Genomic DNA, 13,293 nt, shown 5'->3' on the forward strand with positions numbered 1-13,293 from the left:
ACTAAACCCACCACAGTAGAGTTTTGTATTAACAGCGTGGGAAATTGGGTAAATAGGGATGAATATTTTGCTAATTGAACTATCCAAAAGCATCTTCCTTCAAAGTAGCGGTAATGTGTTCTTTTAATTCTAGTTGCATATAATTATGTCCTCCTTCTTCCCATTGTATTCCATAAGCTGTGATTAAAGCTCAGTCCTGAAAAAACTCAATTGTAAAAATAATTTTTTAACCTGTGTTTGATTAAAGTCAGTCTTAAGCCTTGTGACTAGAATTTCTACTTTCCAAGTCAAGTCATTGACTTAAGTAGGGTCTAAAGACCATATATGAATGCTTTCACATATAACGCACTTTATTCCACACAGGTCTGACTAGAAGCAAGGACTTTATCTAATTAGGAACAACACTGTAAAATTCAAATAAAATAACTGTGTTAGAAACTAGCTCTGATAGATATGTTCTTAGAAGGGAAAAATATTTTTGTTAGAAAACCAGTTAATATTGTTTTAAAAATCCTCAGCTTTTTGACGAACACATTGAACTACCTTGTGAAAAATAAACACTATGTCTACTGGTACAAAACAAAAGTAAGATATTTATGTGCAGCAATATTCTTCTTTTGATTATTAGTTTTCTGATAATTTTCTAGTAAATAAGCTAAATGTTTGTAGATTTAGCAAATACTTGACTGTGGCCTATACCAATTTGGTATGTAAGCAAAATTTTTTGGTTCTGTGATTGGTTTTTTTTCCCAAAACTTTTAAAAGCATAAAAAAATAATTAGTGTTTACAATTACATCTCAACAACTCCCACTCAACATTTCTTTAAAATTGTAGATTAACTTTTTGAAGACTGAAATGGAAAGGAAGAGCAAAATGATACGAGACCTCCAAAACGAGGTAAGTGGAACATTTGATTGTCATCTCAACTCAGATTTCATATTGGACGAGAGAGTGTGCTTTGGTTTCATATATAAAACATGTTATTGTAATAGGCAAAAAAGGCACCAGTGAAATTCTCTGAACAGAAAAGCAGGCTAAAATGACTGTGTGCATTTAGAAATAGTGTTTTATTGAATGCAATGGTTGACTCCATGCTAGTGGTGCTTAGTTTGATAGCACAGCTCTGTAACTTTTGCTGCTTTTTCAGAAAGGAAGTTATGTAGATTATTGACACACAGTGAAACTTTGTTCATATTGTTATTGCTTGCTTTAAAAATAAATAACAAGTGGATGAGAAAGGCAGTGCAGTCTCAGAACTGAGATTACTAATAAAATTTTAAAAAACCTTAAACTCCTAAAATATTTTCTTAAGCTTTGTATGCCATGAATATCAATCCCCAAATTCCAAATAAAATAGAAAACATATTTTAAATAATGTTTCTTGGTATTGCACTGAATTTATTTTGAAGTTTGGTCCTGGAATAGAAACATTAAATATTTGAGCAGCATTATATTCCTTTTCCCCTTATGTCTTTTTCTCCAAACAATTTGCCTAAAGCAGAATGTAGTTTACCTTTCAATTTTTTTATTTTGCAAAGAACTTTGCACTTGGAAATATTTTATTCATATGATGTCTTGTTTTCTTGCCAACTAGGCTTCTTGTCTTTATCTGCTTTCAATTCTTTCTGTTTCATTCAATTTATCTGTTCAATTCTTTTGCTTTTCTAAACTATTCTGAGTCTGTGCATATGAAAACTGGATCTCCTTAAAGCTATCATTTAAACAGGGATCTCTGATTTCATTGGTTTATGAGATTGTATACATGTGGTCAATCTGAAAAATGTGTACATTACTTTCTAAGTCATAAATGTGTCCTAGTTTTGGACAGAAAGTCAGGAAGGTGGCATGGCCAGGCCATAATGTTATTTGATTCCATCTCACATGACTTTCCAGGGGCAGGAACAAGGAATTCTCTCATTTCTGGTTCTGTTTGAGAGAGAAAAGCATGGTGACTGAAATGGTCTGGTACTGCTTTACTTTCTGTGTAATTTGTTTCCCTTTTAGCTTTTGTTATTAATATTGCTGCTGTTACTGTTCATTTTCTTATCTCATTGCTGTTTCTTGTAAATTGTTCTTATCTCAACCTGTAATTTTCACCTCTATGCCTCCAATTCCCAACTCCATTCCTGAGTGGAAAGTGGGAGGGGAAGGAGGAGTGGAAGTGAGCTGGTCTGGGAGAGTCTCACTGGGATACTGAATTGGCAAGAACTATTCTTAAACCACGACCATAGGAAATGTCTCTTTCAGTTGCTCATGTTATTTAGGCCATGCTCTCAGTTGTCTTCATCTGCAGTCAAAAATGCCTTGCTCTCTTTTCTTACCTGTTATCATTGGATGCTTTGCAATTGAGCTGGTAAGCTCTTAATAAATCGTATCAGTCTCATCCTATTGACCAGACATTAAAAAATCTTTCCTCTTACTGAACTCAAATAAATACTTCATTAATCAACATTCAAACTATTTGACTTTTAATGATTTACTAAGGTAGGTCAGTAGACTTCTCTAATATTTACCATATTTATAGCACATTTTAGAGAATCTACTCTGAAAGGAATCTTTTTTTTTGGCACCAAATATCAGCTACTATGTGGAAAAGGAACCAAAAACTATACCCACCTAATGGCTTTCTATCAAACTTCTATACCAAGTTTGTTAGTTCCGTAAAAATAAACACTTAACGTCAGGGGTTTTTTGAAATTTGACTGAAGTTAAATTATATGATTTTGAAGAAATATTATGTTATTTAGGTCCTGCAAATTTAGGTCCTCCAAATACTGAATACACATTGCTTTTAAAAATATAAATTTGGATGTGGTATATATTTAAGTAATTGATAGCATTTTCTGTGTAGGTTTTGAAAGAATAATCTGCATATAGATATATAGAGACAGATGATGAAAATGTTTCCTTCATAGCTGCTCTTGTTCTTTCAAATATTGCATTTACCCTCATTTTACATTGCCAAATTGTGAATTTTGCAATCTTAGGCTCTTCAATGACTGTAAAAATAATTTCCTATTTAGTTCTTCTCTTCCAGCATGTAACCTAGTGCTATTCATCTTTGCCATTTGAAGATACAAATAGATGGCAATAGTCTTCCAGCTGAATGCAGCAGCTGTCATGTAGTTTGAGGAGAGGACATTGTACAGAAAGGCAATTTTTAGACTATTCAAGGCTTTGGGGGAAAAAAAGTAACAAAAAAATTATCTGTGGTATGGAGGAAAAAAAGTGCCAGATAGAGCACAAAGGGATTAGATGTCCCAAAATCATCTGGTTTTTAGAAGTCTTTAAGTGCTTCCTGAAAATTCCACAAAATATCTGTCAGACTTTCAGCTGTAACATCATGTGGATTGTGTTAAGGTAGTCTTGAGGGACTGGCATGTAAACAGATATGCTCTTATTTCAAGCAGTTTCTGTTATTAACAAACCAAGAAGTCTGGAAATGCAGAAGCATTGATAGAACTAAGAAGCTTGCAAAATGTAGAGTAAAATAGAATATGTATAAAAAGGGATACTTAAAAAACTTTCACTTTTGGAGATGGCTTGTCACAGTATTGAGAGACCACCAGCTATTCACCAATCTTCACAGAAGTAATCATGAACGCCATTTATTTCTATCTTTAGCACACCTTTTATAGGGTTTTACAGGGTCTGCGGGCAGAGCAAGCTACTACACAGTTTACATTTTTTCTCCTACACACAAGAATATTGTTTTGCTTTACTCTCTCTTCTGCAGGCAAGTTTCAAGGATTTTAGCCCTTAATATCACGACTTATTTCAAAGGCTGGTTTGTGCATACAGGCCTTTACTAATATATAAAATATATCAACATTACAGGGTAAGCATCTCGCTGCTAGCATATCATATGGTTTGTGGAAAACTGTGCCTGTACTTGGTCTGACTGAGATAGAGTTAATTTTCTCTTTAGCAGCCATCCCTGTTGATAGCACATCAGAGTTTCAGCTACTGCTGAGCAGCACTGTCCCTCTGACATTCCTTCCCCCATCAAGGGAGAAACAAGATTCTGGGATGGGACATAGCCAGGTCAGCTGAGCCAAATTAACCAAAGGGATATTTCATACCATATAGACATCAGCTCAGATGTAAAAGCTAAGGGCTAGAGGACGGACGGGGAGGCATTCATCATTCTACAATGTTTGCCTTCCAGAGGAACCACTATGCTGAGGCCCTGCTTCCCAGAAAGTGTCTAAACATCGCTTGCTGATGGGAAGTAGACGTTAAGTTTTCCCTTTGCTTATGTAGCACAAGCTTTCACTTGCTTTTTTTCTTTTGCTTTAGTAAAGTGCCTTATAACAGCCTACTAGTTGTTTTCAATCTTATTCTCTCCCCTGTTCCACTGGGAAGGGGAGTGATAGAGTGGTTTAGTGGGCATCTGCCACACAGCCAAGGTCAAACCACTACAGTGCCAAGACTGCTCTAGAAATGAAGCTGAAGCAGAATGCTCTGTTAACCCTTTTTTTTTAATGTCAGAAAAGTCACAAGTCTTGACAATTTGGTACTTAGAACTAATTGTTTTAGTGCAATTCTGAATATGTTTGTACATGATGGATTAATTTCTTAAATTAATGTCTTTTCTACACTGAAGTGTGTGGTGCATTTTTTAAGTTTGTTATTATTTTCCTACTGGTACACCTATAAAAGTGATTTTTCTCTACTGAACAGTAGATAATTGTTATTCAGCTTTGTCACATGGATGCTTTGTCACATGGATACTATACTTGTCCCACATTAGACTTAGAAATTAGAAACTAGAAATGTATAGAGAAAAAAAAAATTACTCATATTTAAACCATTAAAATTTGCTTAACTATTTAAACCATTTTATTGCATTTGACAAGAAGTGACTGACTGGCTTAACATATTACCTTGGAGCAAAGGGTTTTATAATATTTCTATGAATATCTACATTAAAATACATTAATAGCTTTATAGATTTATAATAATCCCATGTATTTGTAAAGTTGATACAGTGGTTTTTAAAAGGCAATATATTTTTTTGCTGTTTAGACTGGCAGAAATTTGAAAAACATTAATGAATTTTGGCTGTAGCTCTCAGTAATATGGGGAGCGGTTGCTAAGAAGGATAGTTTTAAATCACAGCCTTGTAAACAATTCTTGTGCTCTATTCATATATAAATTGTGGTTATAGCTTTACTGTTGAGTAAATCATCCTAAACCAGATTTTTTATTCTCATTGTGTTTAGATGCAGTAATAAAGCTTAAATTAAATAAAGCTTAAGCTGCAGCAGCTTAAAGTCTTACCTGATATATTGGGAATTTTATTCCCTACAGGGTGAATTCAATTGAGTTGTATTGAATTATGGTGGGAAAAAAACAAAAAAAGATGTCCCTTAGTAAAGCAGAAATTAAATTCTATGGCTTTGAGACTGCATGCTGATATTGACACTGGAGTTCTTCAGTTTCCATTCTCTGCAGATGAAGCTAACTTTTTTCCCTAAGTATAAAATCCTGTCTGCTTGGGAAGAAAATTGGGTAAAGTCCTGTGCCTTCCTTGGATGCTGCATTGGTTCTACAACTTGGGAAACACCCACAAGTTTCAGAGATGGGGGCAATGCCTAGGAAAAGGGGGATGAACAGGAAGGGTTCAGGAGCAGCTGCAGGTATCATGTTCTGCTGAATTCAATATTGTTTATTGATTGATACCACCTTCTTTTGAAGTAGAAGTCCTATTTTAAAAAAATAAATTACTTAATATTATTCTATGACTTTTTTTTTACTGAGTATGACCAGGAAAAGGTAGAAATGTAGTTCAGTCAGTTGGAAATGGCTTTAAGGGGTCAACATATGAGAAAAAAAATTATATTGAATCATGATTGTCAGTGAGATATATTTATAGTGATGCAGTAGCAACTGCAGTGATATTAAATACCTTTTATTATCAAAAGCTTTGTTTTCTTGACCTTGTAGACATGAGAGCATAGGACACATTTTCTCAGGTGCTGTTGAGTGACAATCAGAATCCAAGCATCAGTTATGGGAAGGTACTATAATGGATTTAATGAACCTGCTGTGTCTGGACCCCACACTCATAGGGGTCTAGATATATATAGACTACATTTTATTACTCTTTCTTCGTTCTTTACATCTAGGTGCAAGGTTTAAAGATTCCCATTCATAAACCACAACAAAGTGAAGGAAGGTTTCAAATAAGAATGTTTAGGTAAAATATATCCTTAACGAATGAGAAGATTAAAAATTAAAAGCTCTCTTTTTAACTGGTACTTAACCACACTGTTTAGAAAACTAACTGCTTGGATTTATCCTGATATTATTTGTCTGTTGTCTTGTTTGTTAACTGCACTGTTAAAAAATCAGAAATGTTCACTAGTAATCAGTCATTCTGATGATTTTCCTCATGCTGCCCAGGACACTCTTGAATTCTTATTTCTGATATCCTTCTTCATTAAGTCAAAAATTCCAAAATGGGTCTGAATTCACATTTTTTTCTCCTTTGTCATCTAGTCTTAAATATCTATAATCTAACTTTTTATCCCTGAAGCTTATTTTTTTCTGTTGTAGTTTGTAGCAAAATATGATTTACGAAGAAAAGAGTAAGTTCCAATCTGTCCCTTTATTTCCTTTCATAGAAAGTTGCTACTGATGACTAGTACTTCTGGATACTGATGCTACATAATGTGGTAGCATTGAAGGTCAACTCCTATAAACATTTCAAAAATCAGATTGTATAGGTATTTTGATAAGGGAGGTGCTAGAATTATCCGATGAACTGTTTAGTCTTATTTTCATGCAAGTGGTATTCACTATTTATGCTTCTTACCACATAATCTCAAAATACTCTGAGTTGGAAAGGACTCTCATGGATCATCAAGTCCAACTCTGAAGTGATTTGGCCGTATAAGTATTGAACCCGCAACCTGGGTGTAATTAGCACCATACTCCAACTAGCTGAGCTAAAAGTGTAACCAGTACATTTGAACTGAAGGGACTAGAATAGAAAGTCCTTGTAGTTCCTTCGCTAGATCTTGTTTCAGAAAAACAACAAAACATGAAGTATAAGAGATTACCTTGAACAGTAAAGTTTAAAAGAGCTGTATTCTCTATTTTGCACATTCAGCTCTCAATGACGTCTGTTGCGGCTTTACAAGACAAAAAGGGCAGCCTGAAACTTAATTAAAATCTTAGGTCTTTGAACTTGTGCTGAGTTTTGTGAATCGTAGTGTTCTCCAAATCAGTGCTTTCCAGCATTTCAGATCTCAGGGTGAGGTGCCTCACAGTCAACCTCTAGGAAAATTTCAGCATAGATTAAATTTTATGAATGAGAAACTTTCCCTGAGGCTAGTGTAAATTTTTGCCAAACTGGAAAATATAAATGCTGATCTGATTTATTCATGTTATCCTGACAAGTGGAAAAGTTTGCTTTTAGTACCAAGACGTTAAAATTACCTGTGGGAAACCCATTCAAAAGGAAGTAACAATGGTATATGTGGTTAAAAAATGGAGTGTAAATCAGTACTTCAGAATAGACACTACTGGTTTTTATGTTAAGATAAAATAATAGAAGAGCATTTAGTAATCAAATTTTCATGTTTCATAAAGACTAGCGGATCTGTTGATTTCATCATTACAAATAATGCTGCCAATTACTTATGTTTATCACTTACAATCAAAAAAGAAGGATCACCTTTGAGGAGCTCAATTCAAATTGAGTATTAGAATATTCTTTGCCTCTGCAAACACCATAGCGTACTTATGCATAAGAATTTATGATGGTTAATGTCACATAAAAACACATTTGACTTACTAATTTTACAAGTTGCTTGATCAAGTTATGTTGCACCTGGAACGTTCCTGTCCTGGGCTGAGAGTTCTCAAGAGATTACAAAGATCAGTTTACTCACTGGTAAGGGCTTGGGTTTCATAAGTACATTTCCATGAAAGTCTTAAGAATTTAGAGCAGAAAGATAAATGCCAAGTTGATCATATTATGCTACACAATACAAAACACCCTTTAATTTCAAGGGTTAACTCTTGGAACATTAAGAATATTTCAGTGTTTGGATTTTTTTTATGATCATACTGATGGATGCAGATGTTCATTTGCTAAATTCAAGGGGAGCAGAAAGCAATTTTTCTGAAAATTTTTTTGCTATTCAGAAGTTTAAATTAAACTAGACTGCTGTTGTTTTGTAGTTACTGATTTTAATAAAGAGCTGTAGGTGAAAAATGTCAACTTTATATTGTGAAAATGTTTTTTTGACTATGACTTTATAAATATTACAGTCCTCTCCTGTGGCTCATAATCCTCTAGTTGCAATTTGATCAAAATAAATACAATATTTGAAAATATAATTCTAATTATGCGTGGAAATTCAAAGATGATTAAAAGATTACATTTAAAAATACTTAATTGAAATTCCTGTAAGAATGATTCTAGAAAAAAAAGCTTTACACAAAATTCATAAGTTGTCAAGTTTGTTATACAAAGCAATGGGAGCAAAACACTCAAATTTGACTTGCCTCTTCCTAAGAAATCAGCAATTCAGTATTTATTACTCAAGTGGTAGGAAATTGTTCAACTTCAGTATCTGGTCAACCTCATACTGAGTCTTAAATGTAGAAATTGGGCTATTCTGGGACAAAATCATCAATTTTCTGTTATCTTGAAACATTTTAAATTAACTTGTTTTGGAGATTTCTCTCCCACATGCCATTCCAAAAACTGTTCAGCCCATTTGGCTGCAAATGTTATTGGAGAAGGAAAGACAAAGTAGACCAATCAACTCATTAGGTTCAGGGATAATAACTCGAGTGAGTTAAATTGATTTTGTTTAGTTGTTGTTTAAATGCTGCACTAATCTTAAGAAAGCTGGTTTTATAGCTATGCTGTAATTTTAAAATGTAATTTCCGGTAAACTGCCTTGAAAAGTGGTTTTGCTGTATCTGTCTCAATAATTTTGCCTATGTGTCAAGTTCACCTGTTTAAGCCTTCCTATAGAATGAATCTTCTGTTCTTCAGAATTTGATTTCACAATTTTTACAAACAAAAACATTTGAAATAACGACCATAATAATGCTTGGATTGTGTCCTTTTAAAAAATTCTCAGTTCTGTAAACAAGTTAAACCATGCTGAGTTTTATAGATGTGGAAATGTTTCTTAAGTGAAATTATAAGAGTTTAATCAAGCAGGTGCTGCTTAAAGTATTCTGGAAGGTGTTATCCAATATCCGTTTTCTTTGCAATTAAGGATATAAGTAGTATTCTTTCTAATATCTCCATGAACTCAGGAAAGGTCTGCATAGTTTAAAAAGAAAACTAAAAAATGTCAGATTTGTATGGTTTATCCACAGGGTGTGCTGTTTTTTATATATGATGATGATTACTTTCTGTCAAATGTAGAATAGTCATTCTATTTCAGGATATAAATTTAACCCTTTATATATTGGGAATTCCCTTCCTGTCATATGAGTACATATCTGTGCATGCAGTTGTATGTATGTATGTATGTATGTATTTGTATGTATTTGTATGTATGTTTAAATCAAAACACTCCTTACATACAGATTCAGATGCATATTTACATGTGCGTGAGAATATGATGGGATGTTAAAAAATAGCTTAAAAGTACCAAAACATCAGCAATGATTCACTGAAAGCTGCAATGGCTCCATTTCTCTGGATCTTCTCTTATCTCTCTGGTATTGATTTGCTGATCTAGTTTATCTTGATTTTTGTATCAGAACTTGAGGTCTTCCCATGTCACTCAAATTATTCTGGCTTGGTCAGATTTTTTGGTGCTTATGTAAGTTTATTTCTCAGTTTATTTCAGTTTTGCTCATTTACTGATGGAGATATTTTGATTTTAAAGTACTTCAGGCTAGCAGTGAGATGGAAAATCCACATTTTCTAAATTACACTTCGTGGTTATCTCAAGTACTAATTTATGACAATGTATCTTTTTAGTCTTTCTGAAGTGGTAACAGCCCAACATCCTTGATTTTAACTATGGATAGCTGGTGTTCTGTGAGAACAAACACATTTAAACATGGAGGATTTTATGCCAGGACCCATATGAAGAAGCAAGTCACCAGGACAGATTTACTTCTATGTTAAAACTATGTTTCCGTGGAAGAGCACTCAATGGGGTGTGGAACAATGGGCATGGTACACCTTGCCTGTATGGCTTTGGGTGCTCTTTGCCTGCTCCTGGCAGGCATGAAAAGGCATTTGAGGACTTTTCATATGTAAAAAAATCCCTGGACATGATGAAAAAGGAAAAATTGAAGCATCTTCATAAATAAAAATAGAATAGCTATTAATAACTTCCTTCTGTTTAGATATGTGTTCTTTTTGGCTGTTTACTTTTGTTTAAAGGTCAAAACAGGATGGTAGAAAAAGTGTGAAGAAAACAAGGGGTGAACCGAGGTGGTAGGATTATCTTTATAATATCCAGTTTGTGGGTTTCTGATGAGAAACTCCCTTTCATTTAAAGTTACATATATGGACAGCCAAAAAAATTGAGTAGCAGAGATAATAACAAGAGTTGTGTAAAACAACATTCCCAGGAACTGTGGGATGATATATTCATTATTTAATGGCTGGCAGAGGCTTCAGGTTTGCCTAAAGGAATGAGTAGGAGTAGCGCTGGATGGTCAGGCAGGGTTTCTGCTTACACTCTGCTGCATCCCTTCAGTAGTTAGAGTGGCCAGATGAATGTCTGATGAAATTCCTGAGGTAGTTCCCATGTACTATCTGTATGAAACCAAATTCTTTGCTGTGTTGTAAATTTCACTTTTTTTTTTCTATTGTATGAAGTCTGTAGGCAGATTAAATGTAGTGGACTATTTTTTTCTGCCTGCATTCTCAATAGCATAATTTGTGCTTTAAAAAAATTTTCTTCTTGCTATGCAGTTGTGTGTTACAACCATGAGCTTTCATGTATTTGGTTTGGCCAGTGCTAAGCACTCATTTAAACTGTAGATTTTATGCTGATGACTTTTAAGTCTCAGAAGAAAAGACCTGGAACTTGAGAGTTAGGATATCCTCTTCATTTACCAAAAATTCAGCTTAACGAGATCAAGGAAATATTATCATCCAGGAATAATATTCATATTCTGGAGATGATTAATTTTGGGTAAAAGGCGCAACCTGCTATTTATCAGTGTTTCTTTCCCATAGTAATGGTTGTCTAATCAGCTTTGGGATTCACGGATGTCCTGGGGTGACTTTATGATACTGGTATCCCCAATCGTCTGGTTTATGTTATATATTAAGTTCTGCACCTTTAAGACTGGCTTTGAGAGCAAGAGAGGGGGAAGAAGAAGCGCACAGTTTGTGTTAAAGAAATACATCACTCCCACACATCCCGCTCCTGGACTGTGGTGTCTGCAGCATGGACAGACAGCGGGACAGAGCTTCTCTCTGGCTTTTAGTTAGTTTTAGCTAGCTGAGGCAGAGGAGTTCCCTGGACCTTTGTTTTTTTTCCTTTTCTTGGATCTGTGCAAGCCTGCTCTGGACTGAACACCCAGCCAAACCCCGGGAGCTCACTCCTTTGGCCCACCGGGGCCTGGGCCTCAGCACTTTCCAGCGCCGGAGGGACTGATAAGAACCTGAGCGAGCCGAGCTACACCACATGAAAAGGACTTTTCTTCCTAGACTTGCCATCCCATCGAACAGCGAGAGGTTTTATTATTTAATATTATTCAATTTCTGTTAAATAAACAGCTTTTTCCACTTCTCTCCAAGGAATATTTTTTTTTTTTTCCCGGACCAGTTGGTGGGGAGGGGGCATTTCCCTGGGGAAATCCCCATTTGGAGTTTTCCTCCCTAATTTGCCCTAAACTAGGACAACTGAGATACCTGACGGGTTATCAATTAATATTTTTTTATAAAATCCTTAGGTTTTGGGGTTTTTTTACAATGCTGTTACCTTATTTTAATTTTACAAGATAAAATGTGGCATGGAAAGTCATTGGGAAAAGCATGTGCTTTTTGGCCAAAATGTAACTATGACATCCCAAAGAACCAGTCAAAACCAGAACTGCTTTAGAGACAAATATAAGGATGCAGTGATTCGGTACTCTCTATTAGTTACTCCTACCTACCTAATATGTCTCCTTGGTATAGAATCTGAATTGCCCTTTTTAAAGCTGCATACAACTCCTTTAAGCATCATTTTAACAATGTACAAGAACTGGGTCACTGAACTGGATCATACAGTTATAAATTTCATGCTTTTCTGGATCAGAGTGCCTATTTTTCTGTGGCTGCAAAAGGAGAAAAAAAATAACATTTCTTCAACTTTCATTGTTGCAACAAGCAAGAGCAGATCTGCAAAAGCAGATTGATTGCTGAAATATGCACAGCTAAATTTGAGGCCATATTAGAGCATTACATTTCACCAAAATGCTTCTTTAGGTGAAGAACACTTAGTGAATATTTTCACTCAATTGATGCAGATTCTGAGAGATTGTTGCTAACTCTTGCTTCTATCATTTGGGAAAAGCTCCAGCTTATAATTGAAAGAGGCAAGTTTGCACAGTCTGTAGGAGCCTTGTACTGCATTGCTTACCACTACTTACACACTCTGCACAAAGCAAGTGCAGTGCAGAGAACAATCAGCTGTACACTTTGTGTACTATAGTTTGCATGGTTGCTGTGCATTCCTTAAAATTCCTTAAAATTGCAAAATACTACCCAAATGGCAGTTGATTCTCAATAAATGATGTCGAAGTCAGTAATTTGATTTCAATTATTTCTCATTATTAAACAGACTATTTTTTTCTTTGGGAATGATTTGATTTTCCTTTATAAGTAGTCCTTATGTTAGCGTTCAGGAACACACATAATCACGAATGATTATATGAAAGTGCTTTATTGAAGAGCTCTGGGTGTCAGGGGTACACATACCCAAATCTGACCCGATTTGGTTTTGAGTTAAACATGTTTTATACTCTATCGGTATACAACTTACATATTAATTATTAAACTTACATTGTTCTATTGTATGCATTGTTTTTACCCAAGCATGGATTTCTCGTGATCCCCCCTAGCCCCCTAACATTAATTCCTCATGTTCTTTAAACTATAATTATATCTAATCACATCTAACAATTGTATCATTTATCATATACTGACTACACAGGTGCAGTTTGACCTGATCTTTAGCAAGCACAAGGCCTAACATTTCTCAGGGCCTACTTTTCCCAGGGCTTTCCAAACCTAACTTTCTTTCTAAGTCTCCGAATTTTCTAAGATTTTAGAACCTTTTACTATCACTTAAGGTGTTAAT

The 13,293-nt window shown here is 34.8% G+C and overlaps 1 protein-coding gene across 4 annotated transcripts in view; it reads left to right on the forward strand.

Moving 5' to 3' along the window:
* LUZP2 (leucine zipper protein 2) overlaps positions 1–13,293 on the forward strand; it is a 286,406-nt gene that overhangs the window by 150,596 nt on the left and 122,517 nt on the right. For all 4 annotated transcript variants that reach the window (XM_088058249.1, XM_088058250.1, XM_088058251.1 and 1 more), the window contains exon 5: positions 836–898. In XM_088058249.1, coding sequence (XP_087914375.1) covers positions 836–898 — 63 coding nt within the window. The remainder of the gene's footprint in view (positions 1–835; positions 899–13,293) is intronic.

Source organism: Pseudopodoces humilis, chromosome 7 (assembly GCF_049639895.1).
Source record: "Pseudopodoces humilis isolate 2021_Gansu_Grassland_sample_001 chromosome 7, ASM4963989v1, whole genome shotgun sequence".
In the NCBI taxonomy this organism is placed as follows: Eukaryota; Metazoa; Chordata; class Aves; order Passeriformes; family Paridae; genus Pseudopodoces; species Pseudopodoces humilis.